Raw genomic sequence first — 23,539 nt, 5'->3', positions numbered from 1 at the left:
TATAAAAAATCCAATTAATCACTACAGGAAAAAAAACCAACACAACCACCACCTTTCTTGCTCCAATAGCTGTATGTTGCCCTTTTCAGCCCAGAGCTGAACTCTTGAAGGGAGAGGATGGTGGAGCCCTATTGATCAGTCCTCCTACGCAAACTGAATTTATGAACCTGTCCTTTCTGTGCAAGAATTAATGACAATTCAATTAAAGAGAAGGCTTCTTCCTACTCCCATCCACTTTCAGCTGGCAACTCCTTCATCTGCAGGCCAAAGGAGAATAAATGCAACTAAAATAAACCATCAGTAATCTCAAAGCCCTGGGCAATCATAAGTTTAATTAAAGAACAAAGCTGGTTGAGCCTTTTCAGTTCATAGGAATGAAAGATCTTCAGCAGAGTGACTGGATAAAATGAGAACAACAAGACACAGAGTATTAATGCAATAATTTAAATATGCCTTTATGGGTCTGCAAAGTAAGCAGTACAGAAAAAAAATCTATTCATTTAATTACAATAGGAGTTAGAAAAGGTAATTTATAATGATGTTTTCTTGGCAATATTTGCAGAATATTCACAGACTGTAGCATTAGTTTAATGTTAGCCATTTTTAATAACAAGAACCTGGTTTTTGTTTGGGTGTGTATACAAATCACATCCATTTACTAACATCGGTATTCACGGTTCTATGACGAAGCCAGCATTTCCTTGGGAAGATGGGCAGGTACAGCCCATCAAAACCAGTTCCTGAATTAGGTAAGATAACACGTGCAAAAAGCAAAGAATGGTCTCAACACTTTCCTGCTGTTGTGTTTGGAACAAAAGGTTTCTGGAGACAAGTTAAAAAAAACCCCATCTAACTGTGTGATGAGCTAAATCCAACTACCTGGACAAGAAAGTTCCAGCTTATTCCACATTTCTAGCCACACTGTTCATCAACTGACAATCCAGTCAGCCAATTAAACATGAGATAGAGATATTATGTCTTCAGAATACTCACTGGATGAACACAGCCTGAGGGCAGGGCACTGTTGCCTAATAATTTCTGAAAGTCACAGGCTTTGAAAATTAACCACTTCATGGGCATCGCATACTTCAGAGCAGCCACGTCCTCAGGTGTAAATGTTGCCAGCTTCTCTCTTCTCTCTATACTCAGCTCTCAGCTTTCCTGAAATAAAATAGTAAAAATTGGTAAAAGAAAAATATTTGATTTTCCAGCTTCCCTGTGGTTATCTGACTACAGATAGGCCCCAAACCTGGCCCTCCAGACTCCCCTGGAAGTTCAGATCCAGATCCAGAGGCTGCAGCTCCAACCCATCTCTAGGATCCAATGTTGCAACTCTTTCATCCATGAGTAATCCTTATGCACATTTGTGGGTATTTTTTCCCTCAGCTTTTTCAGCTGTTGCTTTATTACTGAAAAAGGGATTCACTGTCTCTTCCCTCTATCCTGATTCTGGCTGCCTGTTTAGGCCCTATTTTTATTTATTAATTTATGTTTAACATTTATAATTCAACTTAAAAAAATTTTAAACTTCGTAAAAGCATTGAGATGTTCAAAGGGTTCTTTAACAAAGTTAAGACTGCCAGGAGACATTGGCTGCCACCCAAGCAGTGTCTGTCTCAGTTCTGCAACCTTAATTGAAAGATTTGGATGGATTTTCTGTGGATTTTTTTTAAAAGCCAATTTATTTTACACATATGACTTTTAAAAAATTTTTGCAGTCCCTTGCTATGTTGTAAACCGGTTATTAAAGGAGATCAAATAACTATTTTAAACTTCCTTGGCTTACACCTGCCAGCTGAGCCTTTGAATTTTTTTAAATTGGTTTTATACTTTTGAAGCTTTTTTTTTTTTAATAAATTGCAGTAATGAGCAGATGACATATTTAAGTTGCCTATTTTTTAAAATTGCAATTTTTATTTTTATATTTAAGCTTTGAATAAGGTTTTTATTATTATTTTATTATTATTGAATAACTTTTTTGGCCTGGGATTAGATAATGGTTGCATTTTAGCAATGGTTTGGTTTTTGTTGTTTGTTTAGTATTTTAGTTATTTGAGACTTTATTAAGCTTATTCTTATATTTAACTTTTTGACAGGCAGTTTTAGCTGCTGGTTTATTTTATTATTTAGCACTATAATTTATTTCCTTTTTTTGTGCTTAGGTCACGTTTTTACTAGTACATTTGGAAAGAGTTAAGCCATACAGAAACTCCTTTTTTTGGTTAGTGATTTTAACTAAATTGTTCATAGTCAAACAATTTAAATCAGATTGTCTCTGTACTTGCAGCAGCCAGCACAGCTGGTTATTTAGACATGTATTAGGAATGGCCCATTTCCTTCAGAATGGCTGTCAAAGCATGTCAGGGAAAAAAGCGTAGAGGTCGTAGATGTCACCATCTGACCTCTCCTTTGCATAGTTTGATTATTAAGGATCTTACCAGGCATGTTTTACTGATGTAACTCAGTACACTTTGACTGCAAAGCTGTACTCACTAAATACTGTCCTTGAAGGATGGCTGCTTTTTACTTTGGATTTACGTAGCTAGGTAACAGACATTGTGCTCTCCCTGCCCTTTCGGGACTCTTTTCTATTTAGTTTGTTTTCCCCTCTACAATTTTGATTTGCTCTTTATGCTTTTTGCATCCATGCCTCAAGGTGGCACATATTGTTTGTAAAATTTTAATCACCAGAAATAATCCTTGTGAAACGGCGGCCTTGATTTGGGCTTTCTTTGCCCTCAGGTAAAAAAGCCTAGCTACTATTTTTTCCATGGCTGCCAATGAGTCCTATTTTTCGAAAATTTCAGTTGCATTCAACAGGCTTTGCTGTGCCCTGCTAATTTATTTATGGCCTTCAACAGACCTCTGCTGTGCTCTGCCAAGCATTCTTTTCTTTTAATCTAATACCACTCTCTTGAGTTCCTTTTTTGCCCAGTCCCAGTCAGTCTCACCCTAATACTTCTCTGCGGAGTCCATAGCCCTTATATTTAACCCACTTCTCCAGAGTAGTACTAACTTCCTCATATTTAAACCTTTCCAATGCCATTTCCCTTATTCTTAAGTAGTGATCCTCACACTAAGAGTTGTATACTAACCCTACTCCAGATGATTGGAACCTGGGTTTACTCCGGGCTCATCACTGAAGTTACTTTACCTGCTCCAGACGAGCGGCAGCCGAGTCATGGCACCACTATTTTGGGGTTCCCCTGAGACCTCTTCCACTTGGCTCCTCAAGAGTTCAGTCTGACCCCAGCTGCCTCACTCAGGTTCCTTTATTCGGCATACAGCAAAGCTATGCGGAGTTGATCAGACTCAAATGCAGGGGGTGGGTATAGGATGTACTACACATCTAAAGTTACACAGCAAACCTCTTCTTTTATATACATTTACACATTACATTGCATTTACTACACACATTTTGGGACTGGCTTTGTTATTTTGTAGGAACCAATCTCTGTACAGCATGCTCCATCCATGCACGACTTACTCTTTCCCTCATCTTACGGTCTCGGGAGGCTTACCTTATCCATTGTTATCTTGTCCACTGTAAATGGTTCCCGGTGTGTTCTCCCTTATTTTAGCTAGTACTGATGGTCTGTTTCCAGTCTGCTGATCCATTTACCTCCCCAATCCTGTCTCCCAAGAAATGAGGCCTCCCCCATGTCCAGTTACTCACGTCAAGCCAGGCCTACAACTATCAGGTGCTGAAATGAACAAGAACAATTTTACCATCATAGTTCAAACACTGAAACACCCTGTTATTGTTGTTGTCCCTCCTCTCTCCCCACACCTGCTTGTCTCATCAACCTGCTACAGCTTCTCTGTCACACTCCAAGCTCTTTACCGTTTACAGGTTTGTACAGTACTTAGCAAAATGGGAGATCAAGCTCAAATGAGGGCTCTTGCTGCTACCATAACATAAATGATAAATCATTGTTTTCAGAGGATGGTGAACTGTAAGTAAATCTCAGCTATGAGGATGATATGAGGATTGTTGATATTTACATCCATTCAGGTCAATACACAGTCGGAGGAAAGGAACAGAGTCTAATCTAATGCTTTCATCTCCTTTTCATTTAGAAATTCTTGCTTACTCTAAATTGCTTCTGCATTGCTGCCCAGTGCAAAACTTTCCAACTATCCTAATATCACTGCAATGCTGCTGTAGGTATCAGGCCAAAGAATATCTGCCAGGAACCAGCTCTGACAGATGCTAATTTAAATGATTTATAATTTACCCCAGCCAAGAAGTACAACCAATTAAATACCTCAAAATTAAATAGCACAAAACTCTTCTATGTGAACCTTCCGATTGGAAAAGCATTAATGACATTGCTTTCAAATATTCTCCAGCCTCAAAGTTCTCTGCACCAAAGGACATTATGCATACTAGCAATGAAGCTGCACTGGGCCTGATTCTCCCATTGCCCAATGTCCTCTTTACATAAGAGTGACCATGTATAGGGGTCATAAAGGCAGTGTATCTGCCCAGTGGTGCTGCTTGCTTGTCACCCTCCTCTGCATCCCCCAGCATATGCAGTGTGTTGGAGGAGTGGCCAGAACATGACTAAGGGTACAACTACATGGATGGTGGCAAAGTTGCCGCCATCAGATTGACCTATCTGGATTGATTGAGCAGTCAGTGAAGACCCACTCAATCGATCCAGAAGTCGACGCTATTAACCTCAAGTGGTGCAGCGTTGCGTCGATGGGAGCATGGTTCCTGTCAATGTAATGCAGTGAAGATGGCGTGCAGAAGAGAAGCACAGTAGTCGACGGGAGTCACATACGCTACTCTGCGTAGCTTGCGTAACTCCCGTCGACTGCCGCCAAATCGCCGGGTAAGTGTAGGCCAAGCCTAATTCAGCAAAGAATTTAAGCAAATGTCAGCAAAGGATTTAAGCAACAGTCATTGGAAGTATTCATGTAAAGTTAAGCAGATGCTTAAGTGTCATGCTGAATCAGGGCCTAAAATCTGTATTAACACTAGCTTTTTAAAATTACTGTACCATTTTCAGTTTACTATCCTCCTCTCAACTAGCCTTCCAAAGGTTCCTCCTGCTTTTAGATTACACAAGAGCCATCCATAGAGCTGAAAATCATGTGATCTGTGGTGGTGACATGTGCATATACACACATTTATCAAAGGGCAAGAGTGAGCCGGGAATGTGGAGCAGAGCTTTGTTTTATAGTCAAATGTCCCTGCCAAACTAGAAGAACAGAACGGGAGGGGGAGGGGGAAGGGAAAGGGTGTTGCAACTGTTTGTTAACTTCACAGGTGTTCTACTAAATGGAAGCATTGAGATACGAGAGTGAAATGAAAGTGAGCGTAAGTTTCATCGGAGCTGGTTTGGGCTTTTCTGGCACAGTGACTTTTTCGCTGTCTTTTTCATGTTAGTTATGCATCCCACACTTGGTCTTTATGGCTTCAAAGTACTCCACTTGAAGTCAATGGCATATTTTCCACTGACTTCAACGAGTGCTAGTAAATAGAGAGATACTGAATATTTATTTTGTTAGGAATTAAGAAACCCAGCAGCACCCTGCTACTATTGTGTAGGCTTGCAAAGTGGCCAAGCACTTAGCATTGTCTAATCATTCCGGTATGCCAGTGTTGTTGTCTTCTAAATAGAGGCTAACAGCTGAATCTAATCAAACCAGACAAATGCATTTTCCAAGCACCCCTTGCAGAATTATGGAGCTATAATTAAGGCTGTGTCAGCATTTCCATTATTAACCGCTATTTTTGAGGGTTCAGTAACTTGGCTTTCAAACATCCTTCTGAATTGCAACTTGACACACGAGGCCTTAATCTTAGATCAAATTAATTTTTGCAAATGGAAAGGGGAACAACAACAGTGCAGCACTTTCCTGACTATACAATGAAGAAAAGGTTTAAAAAATCCTAAGTTTACCTATTTCAGGTGTATTTTTGGAGTTTATATATAACTTAGCAATGTGCTAGATAATAACACATGAGATCAAATAAACCATGCATAAAGGGACAGATCTAGCTCGCACTGACATCAATGGCAAAATTCCTATTGATTTCAATGGTGCAGGATTGGGCCAGATATGATCTATTACTTGAGGCATTTTAAACATCTTGCAAATGGCCAAAATATTAATCTTTAAAACATGGTTACTCTTCATCCTGTGAGCTGCTAAACATCCTCCCATCCAGCTTAACTCCGGGTGAGTAGAGGGTACTCAGCACCTTGCTGGGTCAGGCCCTTTTGAGCAAAATAATATTTTTTTACAGAATGTACAGTAGTGCCTTAATACAATAGGCAAAGAGGAGCTATTCCGAATTCATATAACTGGAGGTGGTCTGAAGCAGTGGAGGTGCTGGCCATCAGCACCTCTCAGAGTCATGGCCTATAAAATGCTGTGAGCATGTGCACATTATCTTAATGACACTGTCAAGGGCGCTGAGGACAAATCTGTCAAGTATCAGAAATGCCAACTTTTGTTTCTAGTTTAGAGGTGCTGATTCCTTCAAAGAGAGGCTTTTCTGCAAACACCATGGTGCTCTTATCTGGACGCGTGCCTGAAGCAGAACACTGATGTGAAGCAATTGCTACAAAATATACATTTTTGTGCCTCATTAGCATATTAGAAATGCTTGGCTGCATTTTCCATTTCTCTCATCCTAGGACTGCACAAGTAACACTCATAACCACAGGCAAAGCTCCTGGAAATATAGATGAACATATTAGAAACTTCCCTTGACCTTTTCATGACCCTTGTCACTTATAAAACATTGAGGGGCTATTCAATATACTTCTTTAGGCCAAAAACTGGGTGGGCCAAATTCTGCCTTCAGTTATATCCCTGCAACTCAGACTTCATTGCATCCATTTTGATTGGGCAGAATTTGACTCAGGATATTGTATGGCTGTTTTGCTGTTTTTAAATAGTGGGACTGACACACGTGGAAAGCACTAAAACACTGGATCAAACTGCTGGCTTTTTTAATAGCACATTTCCCTATATTCCTCCCGGCGAGACCATGATTAGAGAGGAATACTTCTTGGAGTATAGACTCAAGCAAGCAGATTGTCTTCTAAATTAATTCCCCTCATTTCTTTCTGCACTATTTCAGTCAGCCTACTAGATTCCTGGAAAGAACAGACACTGAAAGCATTTTCATTTATATTAATATGTGCCATAAATAGCTGAAATGGTCTGCTTTATTCAGGATTTCCAACGGCCCTGTCCATCTGGCTTGAGTCATGCCATCAAAGGAAACAGCAAAGGTCTGCTTTAGAATAGCTGTTCCTTGCTAGTCGTAACGTTCTGTTATAAATATACCTGTAGGAAAATACTGATACTAGATGGTGTAACACTGCCAGCTGGTTGGACTTGGCTTCAGAGATAATCACAGACCTTATTAAACCCCAATGGGTGCTAAGCACTCTCTCTCAGGCTCAACAGAATGAGCAATCAAGCCCCTTTGGGTAGTAAGAACAGCTGCAGACATTGAGGGTTATGACCCAAGACACTAGGGCACATGACCAGGGCAAAGCTAAACCAGATGGGGTTAACTGGGATTTCCCTAGTTGTGAATGTAGATGCTACGATATTGCTTGTCGGCTGTATGTATTGGAGGGACCAAGCCCGCAGGAGTGGTGTGTTACTGGAACTGGGGGGGCTTGCCCCTAATGGCCGCAAGACCTTGGCCAACCAATCCTGACTACTCAGGAGCTATACCTGGGAGACATCAGTTGATTTCCCTAAAAAGATCAATAGGAAGCTATGGGGGAGAATGCTTAGGGATTTGAGACTACTAGGGGTGAGTAGGTTGTAGCGGAGAGTTCTAGATGCTAGGATTGAGATTGCAGCCAGAGAGGGGCTGGGAGTAGCCCAGCAAAGCAGAAAAGGTGCCAGACAGGAAGAAAAAACCTTGCTTTGTGTGGACTCCTGAATGGACTTTGGTCTGGAAATTTACATTTTATTTGGAGTCTATTTTATATTAATAATCCATGTTCCTGAGGAGGGGTATTTTTGATCAAGGCCTGAATGAAGTTTTATTTGAACAGTTCAAGAGGGGAAACTGAAGCAGGATACCTGTAGGGCAGTGGTTCCCAACCTGTGGCCCGGGGACCAAAAGTGGCCTGCGGTGGCTTTCAAGGTGGCCCGCAGCTCCCTTCCTGCTGGCTGCAGAAGGGAGCTGCTGACTAAGGACCCAGGCGGAGCGCATTTCCACAGGGCTAAAAGACCGGAGGCAGCCTCCTCGCTGAACTCCTTCCATCTGGCTGCAGTGGGGGGGCAGGAAGAGGGGGCTGCTGGCGGAGACTGGTGGTCCTTCAGGGTTGTAAAAATGATATCTGTGGCCCTAGAGCCCAAAAAGGTTGGGAACCGCTGCTGTAGGGTGATCCCAGGCCACAGCGAGAAGGGAAGTGACTGGCCCAGTGACTGAGTGTAAGGGAAAGCAGAGGGGCACAGCTCCTTGGGCACAGAGCGTGCTGGAGTGGCAGACTTGGGGATTTCAGTGCAAGGAAACTACTTGCTGTTTGTTTCTGCTGTGTTCTGGGAAATAGGATTGTCTGCATGTTTTCTCTAAATACAATTAGACCAAGAATATACCTGACTCTTACCTTCGAATCCTCATCCAAATGGAAACAACCCTACAAGGCCCTGAACCTAGGCTAACAGCTTAGCTCAACAATATAGTCTATACCCACAACCATTTTGCTTACAAAGTCCTTTACAACAAATAGTAAAGCAGACTGTTGTGAAACACCACCACCACTATGCAGCCAGCAAGCTGCGGATGCCAATAGGAGCAGTGGTTCATGTATGCAAAGATGCACACTGGACTAAACCCTGTAAGGTGCTGAACACTCTGTGATGAAAGAGCTAAAATATGACAATGTATGTTTAGTTGGATTGACTTAGAGTGCTAAGAACCTTGCTTTACTGGGCCCCAGCAAAGGTACTTTACATCTTCTAACTGAGTTTAACAATGAGAGCCAAAAGTTAACAGTGCTCTGAAAGCAGAATACTCAAGCAGCAGAAATGCCACATTCCTTCTCTTTCAGGGGGTGATGATTTCTATAGTTTCCCCGCAATAATTCCCAAACCCTTTCCTGGTTAGAGTGCTAGATGATTGGCCTATTTACCATTTTATTTCCTAATTTGGCCATTTTCTGGACAAGACACCTAGCTGATTCAAACCCTTTTGAATCAGATGATACTGTTGCATTTTTTGCCCTCTCTCTGGTTATTCCACAGCTGCCAAACAGTCAGTGGTGCCACTGAACAATCAAGATGCTACACCAGGCACTCGAAGAAGACAAACGTGTTGCGGAAAAGCTAAATTAATTCTTTGTATTGATCTTCACTGTAGAGAATATGAGGGAGATTCCTAGACCTGAGCCATTCTTTTTAGGTCACAAATCTGAGGAACTGTCCCAGATTGAGGTGTCACTAGAGGAGGCTTTGGAACAAATTGATAAATTAAACAGTAAAAAGTCAGAAGGACCAGATGGTATTCGCCCAAGAGTTCTGAAGGTACTCAAATATGAAACTTCTAACTATGGTATGTTATCTGTCGCTTAACTTGGCCTCTGTACCAGATGACTTCAGGATAACTAACGTAATGCCAATTTTAAAAAAAGGCTCCTGAGGCAATCCTGTCAATTATAGGCTAACTTCAGTACCAAGCAAATTGGTTGACACTATAGTAAAGAACAGACTTATCAGACACATAGATGAACACAGTATGTTGATGAAGAATCCACACAGCTTTTTGTAAAGCGAAATAATGCCTCATCAACCTATTAGAATTCTTTGAGGGTGTTGACAAGCATGCGGACAAGGGTGAGCTAGTGGATCTAGTGTACTTGGACTTTCAGAAAGCCTTTGACAAGGTCCCTCACCAAAGGCTCTTAAGCAACATAAGCAGTCATGGGATAAAAGGGTGTCCTCTCATGGATCAGTCACTGATTAAAAGATAGGAAACAAAGGGTAGGAATAAACGGTCAGTTTTCACAAGAGGAAAGTTGGAGGTAAATAGTGGGGTCCCCAGAGTATCTGTACTGGGAACAGTGTTGTTCCACTTATTCAAAAAACAACCTCGAAAAAGCAGAAACAGTGAGGTGGCAAAGTTTGCAGGTGATACAAAATTACTGAAGATGGTTAAATCTAAAGTTGACTGCAAAGGGATCTCACAAAACTGGGTGACTGCATGTGTCAACATTGAATTTCATCTTCCATTTTGTTGTCCAAAGTAATGCACACTGGAAAACAAAATCCCAACTATACATACAAAATGATGGAATCTGAATTAACTGTTTCCACTCAAGAAAGAGATCTTGGAGTCATTGTGGCTAGATCTCTGAAAACATCTGCTCAATGTGCAGTAGCAGTCAAAAAGCTAACAATGTTAGCAACCATTAGGGAAGGGATAGATAATAAGACAGAAAATATCATAATGCCACTATATATATATATCCATGGTCCGCCCACGCCTTGAATACTGCATGCAGTTCTGGTTGCTCCATCTAAAAAAAGAGATATTAGAATTGGAAAAAGTACAGCGAAGGGCAACAAAGATGATTAAGGGAATGGAACAGCTTCCATATGAGGAGAGATTAAAAGGACTGTGACTATTCAGCTTAGAAGAGACAACTGGAAAGAGATATGATAGAGATCTATAAATTCATGAATGGTGTGGAGAAAAAGTGTTATTTAACCCATTCACATAACACAAGAACCATGGGTTACCCATTTCAATTAATAGGCAGAAGGTTTAAAACAAACATAAGGAAATACTTCAAACAACACACAGTCTCTTTCTGAAACTCACTGCCGGGGATGTTGAGAAGACCAAAAATATAACAGCGCTCAAAAAAAAAAAAAAAATTAGATAAGTTTATGCAGGATAGGTCCATCAATGGCTACTAGCTAAGATGGTCAGGGACACAACCCCATTCTCTGGGGCTACGTCTGCATTGCCACCGCTGGCAGTGCAGGATTGATTTTGTGGCTTCGACTGAGCAGCAGCGAAGACTCGCTTAATTGAACCTGGAAGTTGACTCTGTAAATCCATCCCAGCAAGAAGCATAGTGCTGCGTTGATGGGAGGGCATTTCCCGTTGGCACAGCGCAGTGGAGACACTGCGGTAAGAAGACGTTAGGAAGTTGATGGGAGATATGCAAGTTACTGTACGTAGCTTGCGTATCTCCCGTCAAATGCCGCCGAAATCTGCGGCCAGTGTAGACCAGGCCTGGGTGTCCCAAAACCTCTGACTGCCAGAAGCAGGGACTGGATGACATGGGATGGATCACTCAATAATTGTCCAATTCTGTTAATTCCCTCTGAAGCATCTGGCACTGGTCACTGTTGGAAGACAGGACACTGGGCTAGATGGACCATTGGTCTGACCAATAAGCATAGCAATTCTTATGTTCTAACTTTATTGTACATGGCATACAAACCTTTGTCTGGCCCCAGCCCTCACCCTGGCCATGGGCCATCTGTTGGTCTCCAGCCCCAACCCGGGGCCCCTGGTTTCCCCAACACTAACCCTAGCTTGGGGCCCCATCTCAGTCCCATCCCTAATGCTAACCTGCAGTCTCCATGCCAGCCACATCCTTAACCCCAGCCAGCTCCAACCTTCATTCCCTAGCCTGGGGCCTCCAGCCATTCCTAACACTAAACCTAGTCTAGGGCCCCATGCCAGTCCTAACCAGCCCAGTTGGCCCTATCCCCAACCCTTGCACTGGCCCCACTGTTAGCCCCATCCCCAACCCTCAACCTATCAGAAGGTCCCAAAACTAACCCAACCCAAGGCCCTGTGCTGACCCCACTGCTGACCCTAACCCAGGAACTCCAGCTGACCCCACTCTTACTCTAGCCTCCAGCCAGACCCCAACCTAATCCTATCCCTAGGTCCTCTTACAACTGCTAATTTACCCTAATTGTGATTTTGGTTGTTATAGATTATTCTGAATATTTTACAAACTTACACTGACTTTTTACATTCAATGTTGATGGGAGAAGGTACGCAAAGGAGACTGAACTAGTCCAAATGAAAAGGCCTATGGCCATAACTCAAGAACTGTGTTAAGATCACAGCTGCTAAACAAGAGAAATGTGGAAACCAGAAATTAGTGAACCAAAATTGGAGTGTTAGAAACTAGGCCTAATGGGCAGACAAAATAATGAGGGCATGGATTATTCCACCCACTGCTGCCTTTTGGGATCCTTAAAGAAAGAGACTTTGTGAGAAAAACTGGCTACTGGAGTGAGCTTCACAATCAGGACTGCTATCTCCGCCATCTCCTGGGTCCCCAGGCCTTTGTCATCCTGATCTTGACAGATGTCCTGATGAGGCTGGGCCATGGTGATATCATCTGGGTCCCTCCATCTCCATCGGCTCTGGCTGAATCCCTCCCCCTCCCTGCAATGTGTCCTTTTCCTTCTGCACTTTATTTCTTCTTTCCTAGCCCTATCTTTTTTCCTTCTGTTTCGTAAGTGTCTGTCTTAGCCAGCCAAAACTATATATATTTTACTGCTGTAGGCCTGTGACTAGAAAGAGGCAACCAAAAGCAATACTCTAAACAGCCTGGGGCTGGTACAAGTTTGCCAGATGTCCAAGTGGCTGATAAGACTGCATGCTATGCTTGTGTTTCTCCAGCAAGTGAGAGTCAACACCAGAGACAGAAGCTGCATTTTCTATCTTTGCTGTTCTTTGGTCTCCCCTTTGTTGTGTGGGTTTGTCTGCTAGAAAACCAGACAGGACTTTAACAGCAGCAACAACAGCAGCTCCAGTTCATCTCAACTAACAACTGTCCTTTTGGGGAAAAGAGAAGAAATTAACATCTTTAATACTATCTAAGACGGTCAAACAATGGGATGTTTCCTTCTAAAACTCTCTCCAGCTATAAAGGAAGGGAACAAGAGATGCTGTTAAAATGAAAAATTGTATTCAGTACTTTACATTTCAAATGCGTTAGCCGTTTTTCCTTCTTTTCTTAATAACCTTAATATTAATAACCTTAATAAAAGGTTAAAAGGATTTTTAACGGTGTGTTTGCCATGGTACTAAGCAGGCTGAGGTCTTTATGACAAACCTCAAATCTTGTTTAACTGTTTAATGCTGGACAGCGACTGGGTTACGTTAACCCTTTTGGCACCTTTATATCATCTAAACGAATACAGCATGACCCAAACCTCAGCCCTTGCTTGGGGCCCCCAGATAGCCCTAACCCTCATCTGAGCTCAGAGACCCTGCCCAGCCACATCACTCACCTGTGCCCTAGCCACTTCCTAACCTCATCTTAACACCGGCTCCTCTGAACATCCCCTACACTCATCTTAACCAGGGCCCCATTCTGGCCCCTACCCTCATCTTGGCCCACGTACCCTGACCACCCCGAACCCTCATCTTAACCCAGATAGGGTGGGTATCCCTAACCCTAGCCCAGGCCCCCTGCAAATCCATCCCACCCAACCTGGCCCCCGGGTTGTTCCCAACCTTCACCCTAGTCTGGGGTCCCCTGCTAGTCCAAATCCATACTGTAGCTTTGGACCCCATGCTAGCTCCAACACGCACCCATGTCCAAGGCCCCCTGCTGGCCCTAACCTAGACGAGGGCCCTAGGAGACCACAAACTTACCCTGGCCCAGGGCTCCCTGTCCCAAACCTAGCTCTAAGCCCCCTGCTGGCACTGGCCCTAACCCTGGGTCCCCTAAATATTCTAACCCCAAATCTAGCCTGGGAACCCCTCCTGGCCCCAACCCACCTTAACCTAAATCGACCTCAGAGGCCGCTGCTGGCCCAAACTCTTGCCTGGGGCTGACAGTTATGTGGGAATTTTGATGATGTGGGAATTTAAAAAAATATTTGTATGAACTATGAATGTCCCTCTATATCTATGCACTCTTTATCCATATCCAATATGGCATGAAAAGCTCATTTCCTCCCTGATGTAAGGAAGGTGTCTGCGTTACGAATGTTGTCTGGGTTAGAACTAGAAAGCTTAGGAAGAACTGGCTGGAATTTACACACGTATGGAAAACTCTGCAGTGATAATGAAAGAGCTGAGGACTGAGCTCTTAATGCTCAACTACTCTGAGAGATAAGAGGAGGAGACTTCCTCTTACCCTGTGCAAGGAAGGAAAGCGAAAAGACCCCAGTTGGAAACAAAGGAAGCTCAGCTGTGAACAGACTACTCTTAAGGTTGCTGCTGTGAAAAGAGCAAGGACATAAAGAGACAGAAGTTGGATCTCAGCAGAGCATGACATCTTGAGCAATAGCTCTCACCAATACAAACTCTATCTGAAGCTGACCTTTGCCATACTAACCTAGGGACTCTCCTATGCTGTATTCCAGATGACTAATAAATGCTACTTTGTTTTGAGAGGGCTGTCCTGCATCCACTCTAAATACTTACTGGATTTCATTACTCCCCGAGAAGGAAAAGTCTCTGCAAAAGTCTGAACTAGGAGTATGCCTACACTTAAAACACTACGGTGGCAGGGCTACATCTGTGTCACTACAGCACTTCAATGCAAACACTCGCTACCTTGCAAGAGGGGTTCTCCCATTGCTGTAGTTAATCCTAATCCACTTCACCGAGATTTTTCACCCCTAAGAGATGAAGCTATGCTGATGTAAGTTTTCAGCATAGACCAGCCATGAGCTGGACTCACTGTAGGAGCTCGTGAGAAACTAGGGGTCTGGAGCCCAAAGGCCCAGTTTTGAAGTTGTTGAGGCCACGTAGCCTGTCTTTGTGGAAAAATGTGGACCCTTGGGGTCAGACACTGGAAAGGGGTTACTTCCAGGAGACTGTTTAAAGGCCAAGGCATAGCACAGACCTCTGTAGAGATATGACCACTCATGGAGCCCATTCAGCCTGCCGGTCTCGGCCCCAAGCCTAGCCCAGGTTCCCCTTAGATAGTCCATACCCTAATCCTACCTTGATTTCAGGACCCACTCAGCCAGCCCCTACCCTGACACTAATTTGGGGAACTTTGAGCTGGCCCCAAACATAACCACAACCCTAACCAGGAGACAACCCTCAGCCAGCTCAAGCCCAGGGGCACACTCAACTGGACCCTATCCTAACACCAATCATAGCCTGGGCATCCCCTCAGCCTACTGGCACTGGTCCATTTTAGCCCAGGTGACCCCCAATAGCCAACCCCAAGCCCAAGGGCCCTCTCAACTGGGCCTGCTCTGAGTTTGGGGCACCCTCATCTGGTCCCAACCTTAACACAATCTCTTTGCAATCTCTTGTTCCTGGAATGTTTATTTTTTAATCCTTGTGCACTACTGATTTCAGTATGGTAGATGTGTATGTGAACTTGTGGGGAAGGCAGTAATTTATGATTTTCTTTTCTGCAAGATTTCAGTTAGCAGGCTGTAGAAATTAATGCAACAAACAAATTCAGTATTGCAGTGAAATTTGGCATTTTTTAATACACTTTAAAAGCTTCTAAAGTGATTCCAGGCTACAAAAGTGGCAATCCAATCTGCATCTCTGCAGTACAAGAATACAGTACAAAAAATTAAGGGCTTAATCCTTTTCTGACAAAACTCCAACTGATGTTAGCTTCTACTCCAGCAAAATGTTCACTGAGACCCCACCTTGAAAGGTGTTGAAGACTGTCAACCCCAATGGACTTTGGTGGGAAGTGAAGATATTCAGCACCTCTAATAGAGGATCCGCCCCTGAGTGAGAGACTCAAACTTGGGCCCTATAAAACAAGCTCTCTAGTAAGCAGCATGTTGATCAAGGGGAAAAAACCAAAGGACAGACAGACAGACAAATTACTATGATTGCAGAGATTTTTTCTGTTTGTAAATTACACAAATTCCCTTCCCCTCCCAGCCACCCAAAGACTAAGGATTTAATTGAGAAGTCTGATCTGTTACATTTGTAATAATAAAAAAAAAAAAAAAAAAAAAAAAAGGGGGGGGGGGGGAATTGATTTTATCATTGAAGTGTTTCTATACGATCTGGTTCATAGTCATAAAAGGAAGATTTCCTTTGAGTGAACACTCTAATGTATTGTCTCTTGTGCATAGTATGATTATTGCTATTGCAGTAGTGCATAAGTGATTTTTTTTTTTTAAAGTGAAGCAAAACTAGGATTTTACAAACTTGTGTAAATAATTATCAAATATAGCTTTAGCAGTTTCACTCCTGGAAAATGCTTTAGTTTGGCTGAAGGAGATGTATTGGCTAGGATCATCACTCTCTGTATCTTTTGTTACATGTTAGAACGAGTCAGCCAGTGAAAATCCTGGAAGCAAAAAAACAAAACAGACAAGTAGAAGGTGGAGCATGATACAAATATGTATTTACTAACATTCCTACTTTTGTGCAATTGTGAATGTAAGACTGCTTATGAAAAGATAACTGCATTCTCAATTTGTCTGGTAGGAGCAGAGAGGAATGATTTTTGGTACTGTGACAACACTCATTAAAATACTGTCAATAAATAAGGATCATTAGGAAAAAAAATATAAGGAAGGCAGATGGTGAAGTCTAAAGCCCTGACACTATAAAGAACTGAGCATTGGTGGGCCCCTGCATCTCGACAGAGCATCACTGCTGACCAGCCCCACTCCAACAGAGCTTCATGAGGATATAGTTATAGGGGGTCTGTCCGTCAGAGCCTGAGACAAATGGAAACACATACCTGTTTCTTTCTATCAGATTGTGGGTTGATCATTACATTGATAAGGGAAGGCACTTGCTTCTCTGCCAGGCTTGCTTTCAGGGCATTTTGCAGTTCCTCTGGTGTTTTTACAAAATATCCTTTACCCCCAAACGCAGCCATAATCTGCTCATAGTGGGAATTTGGCAGGAGAGAAACGGGGGGTGCACTGAAATGAAGCAAAGAGGCTTTTGGTTCATAGCGGAGATAAAATTGTGAGAATGACCAACTAAGATTATTCCAATTTTAGTACTTTTAAATGACTTGATGGTCATTATGCTGGCCTGCTAAATTTCTCCTGCGCTGGAGGGACATGCAATTCAGATCCTATACAATTAATTGTGTGCATTTGGGCATGGTGATTGTGTAAAGGTAGACTTCTTGTTACTTAGTTACTGATCCAAGCCCACAAAGCTTGTTTCACTTCAGCTTAGAACAGAAAACATTAGCCATGTATAAAATGACCCTCTTGGTCACTTGTCAATTAATTCAAGGCACATAGATTAGGGTACTCACCACACAGCTGGTTCTCCAGACTTTAACATCTCCTTCCAGGTATCTGCATCCAAACCACTATATATCCCATTGTTGTTTACAATGATAATTACAACTGGCAAGTTATACCTGCAACCATTCATAAATAAAAGAATGATCTTGGGAGAAATTCTAAATAATTTCATCTCTCTGTAAAGTGCTAAAGGGGCACTCGACCAAAAAGAAATCACTTCTGTATGAAAATTCTTATACCTACTATTGTTACAAGTATTATGGATTCACAGAATCTGGTCTATACTCTGGCCTTTAACAAGTCTCCTGGGGGTATCCCTGTTAGTGTGCTGGATCCCCAGGATCCACAGAGTCAGGCCCGGGGCCTGCATGACTCCAAAAGTGGCCCTTCGAGTTCCAACAATCCCCATCTTTCTCCATGGCTCTCTGTGCTGAAGCCAGCTAATCCACACTTCTGTGAGAGACTTAGCCCCCCCACTCCCACTCAGGGTGCAATGCTCTTCATTAAATATCTGCAGTGACACCAGGCAGCCTTTTCACAGCAAGGTGACCTTTATTTGTCATGCCTTTGGGTTCCCATGACAGTGGTAGGCTTAGGACAGAGTTCATATTGGTGGAAGCCATGGCTTCATCATGCCCTTCTTCTCTCAGCTCCAGCTTCGCTCGCCTCATTGTCCGTCTATCCCTCTGCCTTTGCTCTACAGTGAGGGCATTTGCCCTTCTTCCCTGCAGAGAGGTGATGGTGGTAAATAACTTGCCCTCAGAGTTAATATTTGCATGGAGACTTCCATTCAAATGTGTTGATCCCAGGCCAGACAATCCTAGTGGCTATATGTCTCAAATTCCTAGGCCGATCTGCTATGTAACAGGGAGAAAATAAATTCTCCTCACTTCCCGCCCAAGAGGTAGCGATGCCAAAAGGGTAGATAGAGTCATACAGATCATTTATAAAAATATTATAAAACATTTCCCCATTTGTCACAACAAGTAACACCTAATATTAGTAAGACAAAATATTTTTCTGTATTTTTTCAGTTTGTTTTCTTTGTGCATGTAACAGAATTTCATGTATAGACAGTTTCCCTGATCTGGATAGTCTGTCAGCTAGACAGGGATAATAAATTAAGATGTTTTACTTGATCAAAATCTTTTTTACCTGCAAATAGTTTCCACTTCCATGCCAGAAAATCCAAAAGCACTGTCTCCTTCTACACAGATCACTCGCTGCTCGGGTGTCTGATCTTTAGCCACCATTGCAGCTGCTATAGCAAAACCTAGCCCAACTCCCATTGTCCCAAACGTACCAGCATCGAGTCTAAAGACAGAAAGCAGAATTATTGCCTTCTTCTTAGCATTGTTTTTCCCTGTACAGCCATATTTTTTCTTGTCCATGACAGTTTGTTTTTGCATTGTCATAATTTTGATATAATCCAACTACTTATAGAACAATATCTGGACAGTAAAGAGGCATTTGGTATGTGTTACTATATTACATACCACATGTCTAAATAGGCTTAATTTTCATATAAGAATCTGATCAAAATTTCATACTACTACTCTAATGAAGATACATATAACAGAACTTTTAAAAAATAAGTTGACTGGAATAAGAGATGCTTACAAACTATCAATTACAATGTACTGTATTCCTGATTGCCTTCAGTCTGCACTGTACTGGTATTTCAAGACATCTAATTAATGTGTGATCACATGGTTCAAGTAGAACAATAGTTGTTCTACTGAGTTTTTCATCCCAAGTTAAAATCAATAGGCTACATGAAATCTTTTCTGCATTTAACTCCTTGGAAATCCAACTAGAAGCCTGAAAACTTTCAGGCTGCTATTCAAATTCTAGTCTTCAGGTTCAATTTTCAAAATCATATTGCAAGCTGTACTTAAATGAGACCATTTCAATCAGGTACACACAGCAAATGCAAAAGTATATAAAGATATGCATGATTATAGACCTAACTTCTCAAATTTGTCCTTTTATGTGCACAACACTGTGCAAAGAAAAAGTGTTAATGTCACCATGCCACTCTTTTAAAAAAATAAATATATTCCTTCAGTTAATTTTAAATTAAACTTTATTTCATCCCAAATATGTTGTTAGGTTCATTTATGATATATTGTGCTGTTTTCAAAAGAAGGTTCTATTCTCCACAATCAGATATGAATTTTCGCCTCAGCAAAATTGTCCTGTTTTCTCTCATACAATACAATAAATACAGACTACCTCTAATGTACAGTCATTCTGTAATAGTTGGCTTTAACAAATCAGAACTTCAGAATTCGTATGTCTACATTTAGGCATCTGAATTCCTATGTAGATGCCTAATATATGGCCTGCTTTCCAAAGATGCTGAACACCGGTAGCTCCCACTGATTTTAAGGGCATTCTGCATCAGCGTGACTTTGCATGTGTGAATCTGCTTGCAGAATAGGAAACTAGCCTATTTATTTAAATTTTTTTTTAAATGCCTAATGTCTTAAGCACAGATTGACACACAAAGTAAGGGACTCAATAAGCTACTCCCATTCCACCCCCCCAAAAAAGGGCTGAGATCTCTGTTAAATAACTCACACCTACTTTAAATATGGCCTTTTATTACCATTGTACTATGTGCAGAACTCCCACACAAATCGATGTGATTTTTTTATACAAAATAAAAGGACAGGGTATGACCATAAGGGATAAAAATAAATTGCCTTAACGAGAACAAACCCACCCCAAAGACACATTGTACATTTGCTTTACTTAAATAACTTTATTATTTAAAAAAAGGCAGAGAGCTTCAGTAATACATTGTTTCCATACAGGTGGAAAATGAAATACTAACACACACATAACTCTGTTGCATCATGGCAACAAAAAACCCAAAACTTTACCTGTGGCGAGGATGATAGTTTGGAAGCATAGTGCGTCCAATGTCCATAGTATTAGCTCCCTCGCTTACCAGAATGCAGTCCCTGGGTAACAGTTCTCTGACATGATGGAATACTGTATAATAATTCATAGGCAGGGACTTTTGCAATGCCAGTGCCTTTAAAAAATAGGAGATTACAAATCATTTCTATACCTATTGCTTAGCATAAGGACAACGTGTGAGGCCATGTGTGAATATTACCACTGAAGTCAGGGACTACTCTCCTGAGTAACAGCTGCAGAACTAAGCTCCCTCCCAACGTCTGAGATCTGCAGTCACTTTTGCTGACAGTGCCTCTGTAATTCTGAAGATAGACCATTTTCAACAGAGGTTCCCTCAGGTGTACAACCTGCTCCCTCTGGTGGTGGGCCAACGTCAACAGCTTGCTGACATTCAGAGGAATGAGCAAGGCACATCAATGTGTTCAACCATTATTTATACTATTTCCTGCAAACACATATGGGCTTAACCTTCCATGGTTCCATCAATAGTCCCATTCACATGCAGAAGTTTAAGCACATGCATAAGTGCTTGTAGGATCAGGGCCTTAATGTGCCGCTTGCTTTTAATGTACATCATTGCACCCAGATGTCACAATAAAGGGCACATACAAATCCATAAAATAAAATAAAAATAAAGGATCTACCTTAGCAAAACTGAGCTGTCATATGCTAAGAGTAACATCACACTTGCAAATCATTTTCGGTACCACAATATCTTCTACACAAGGGCTTCCTTCTAGCACTATGGTCCTGATCTAAAGTCCAATGACTTCCATGGGGTTTGGATGACGACTAACTCTTGAGCACAGTCTTTCCATACAGTAGATAAGTCTGAACACAGTAGGTCTGCAGGAGTCTTCTGAAATATTTTGATACCATTCAGAATTTAGCAATCTGAAACTTCCGATTAGTGAGGGAGACCTAACTACAATACTGACAGGGATATGACTGATACTTTATGTTCAGAAAAGGATCAAAAGCCACTTTTACTGAGACATGGTATTACCTTAGACACTTCTTCATTGCTCTTCATTTTCTCTCTTAATCCCTTCCACCACTTTGAATTAGAAGGATATTTCCATTCCATTAAAACAAGTTGTTCTAAAAGCTAAAACAACACACACACAAAATTGCATAGCTGCCTTTTATACACTTTAAATACAACATAAACATCAGAATTATTTCTTCAAGCAAATCCAACAGTCAGACACCAAGATCTAAGCACAATATTACTACTTTTAACATTTAATTTTGGATTAAATACTGGATGCACAACAAACATACTGCATGAAAAAATGCTTTTTCTAGGTTTTTTAAAATAATTTACTCTCTTTCTACAAGTCAGAGGAAATTATGGACACCTTGCATTACATTACCTGCTCAGTCACAGCATTTATGTCACCTAATAAAATTGCAGCAGGTCTCACATTATTCCCCAGCTCTTCTGCACAAATATCAACCTATTTTTTAAAAAAAAAAAGTTTTTAGACAAAAGAACACTGAATCAATTAGGAAATCATTTTTTCGAGTCAATGAATTAAAAGACTTACATTGTAAAACAGAAGATATTTTATTACAACCTCATTAGTCCTCACGTTAGCTTTAAGAATAATTTCCTCTCATATTTACTGAAAGCATCATTTAAGAAATAATTTACTCCAAGTAAAAATGGGAATGTGCAATAGGTTTTAAGGCATGTTCATCTATCTGTACCCTTAGAACCGACTTACTGCTTCTGTTAAACCTCCAATGCACAGTATATAACTTTATTAGTATTAGGGCGAAGAGCACCAGCTGGACAACTTTGGAGGTGATCAGATGAGGACTATTTATGTTTCAGACTACTGAAAGTAGGCTAATCAGAGAGCAGAATTGACTGTTAGCCTTGGACACATGGGTTTACAGGATTTTGAAACTGGGGTCGGAGTGTAAAAATTGTTTTATATCTTACCCTTCCTAACACAGACAGCGTGCCAGAAGTATTCGTTTGTTAAGTAGCCTTTCCTCCTCTACTCCCATTGTTTCCAAGTGGTCAAGCTCCGATAGTAAGCTGCAAGATCTTGTTTGCTTTGATTATAAATACAAGATAATTTCTTAAAAGGATCCTATTGAGAGAGGGATCCAGTATAATGAACGATTCCACAATTTCAAAACGCTTTGGTTCTGATCAAGGAAACTATAGTCCTGTACCTGGTACATGTGCCTTACGGGCCTAATCCCTGTGCTATATCCCTAAATAAAAGCTTTGCCATTGAGTTCAATGGGAGCAGCATCTAGTCCTATATGCTTAGAATAATGCTGTATTGATTTTGAAAATATCAAGGGAATTAAAAATGAATAAAAATAATTATTTTTGGAGAACTACAATGATCACATAAATTGTTCATCATCAACATGACAATGGTCATCTCGTGAAAGAGCAGGCTATTACAGAGAGCTAACCTACAGACGGCACTGTTCAAATTATTTTCCTAGGTTACCTGGATAATCTTTACATCTGGTCGAAATCTTGGTGGAAGTCCGAAGTGCAAAATCCAATTCAACCTGGCACCAAACAATATTATTACATCAGCATGTTGCAATGCCCTAATAATGGAAAACGAGAAAAACATGAAATGTAAATATTTTTTATATTTAATTGCTTTTCAGAAATGGCAATTGTCCCATACAACACGGGAGAATACAACAACGTCTTATTTCCCTCCGGCCTACATGGGCTTAGCTCAGCAAGCCAAAACTCTTTTACACGGACAACGGTCTCTTCTGTTTATGTAAGCAGAAGTTTTTTTGGACTTCCAAAGTTCTCCTTCTAAAACATTTTGTTCATTTTGTGAAATTAAATATTATTAGACCAAAAGCCAAAGCAACCAAACAAATAAAAACAACAAAAAAGCCCCACTTCAAAAAGAATGTTGAAGTTGCAAAGTCAAGCACTTAGAAGTTAGAGAATACCAGAATGAAGCAAAAACAACAGGAGTCCTGTAGCACCTTAAAGACTAAGAAGTTTCTGTGGGCATAAGCTTTCGTAGGCTGCAACCCACTTCATCAGAATGAAGGTTAGCCATGCAACTTTAACTCAGCCCCCTTGTGTGTATGTTCAAGGGGCCCAGCTGCAGAGCAAAATACCTCAGGTGTGGTTTTTTAGTTCTCAGATTTGTTAACAATATACTCCCTAGTGATGAAGGTATTTTGCTCAACACACAACTTTAAGTATTTAGGCACTTCATCTGCAAAGTAACACCACCGCACACAGAGAGACCTACATGTACTCTGTAAGTAAGATTACATTAATTTGTCGGTAACAATTTTTTAAAAAACACAATCTTCAATATATGTCTCTTCAATCCAATTAAAGGACTTCCCCCTTTCTGGAGACCCTAGTTCAATTAAACTGAAATGTACTACAAATGCTACAAAAGCAAGGCTG

The 23,539-nt window shown here is 41.3% G+C and overlaps 1 protein-coding gene across 4 annotated transcripts in view; it reads right to left on the bottom strand.

The window, feature by feature from the left end:
- Positions 1-457: 457 nt before the first annotated feature.
- HACL1 (2-hydroxyacyl-CoA lyase 1) overlaps positions 458-23,539 on the bottom strand; it is a 45,586-nt gene continuing 22,504 nt past the window's right edge. For 2 of the 4 annotated variants that reach the window (XM_067561970.1, XM_067561971.1), the window contains 8 exons: positions 22,593-22,698; positions 21,489-21,572; positions 21,119-21,220; positions 20,073-20,227; positions 18,340-18,498; positions 17,193-17,300; positions 16,659-16,845; positions 15,407-16,259 (listed from right to left, as the gene is read on the bottom strand). In XM_067561970.1, the coding sequence (XP_067418071.1) occupies positions 16,227-16,259; positions 16,659-16,845; positions 17,193-17,300; positions 18,340-18,498; positions 20,073-20,227; positions 21,119-21,220; positions 21,489-21,572; positions 22,593-22,698 (934 nt within the window). In that variant the 3' untranslated portion in view covers positions 15,407-16,226. Of the gene's footprint in view, positions 1,162-3,187; positions 3,350-3,521; positions 3,705-15,406; positions 16,260-16,658; positions 16,846-17,192; positions 17,301-18,339; positions 18,499-20,072; positions 20,228-21,118; positions 21,221-21,488; positions 21,573-22,592; positions 22,699-23,539 lie in introns of those variants that run through there. The other 2 variants (XR_010922347.1, XR_010922348.1) reach the window with 2 other exon arrangements.

The sequence above is a fragment of the Emydura macquarii genome, unplaced genomic scaffold (genome assembly GCF_026122565.2).
Source record: "Emydura macquarii macquarii isolate MOO-44397 ecotype Brisbane River unplaced genomic scaffold, CSIRO-AGI_Emac_v2 contig_2422, whole genome shotgun sequence".
Lineage (NCBI taxonomy): Eukaryota > Metazoa > Chordata > Testudines > Chelidae > Emydura > Emydura macquarii.
The sequence above is the reverse complement of the archived record's forward strand: the minus strand, read 5'-3'. Positions and strand labels throughout refer to the sequence as shown.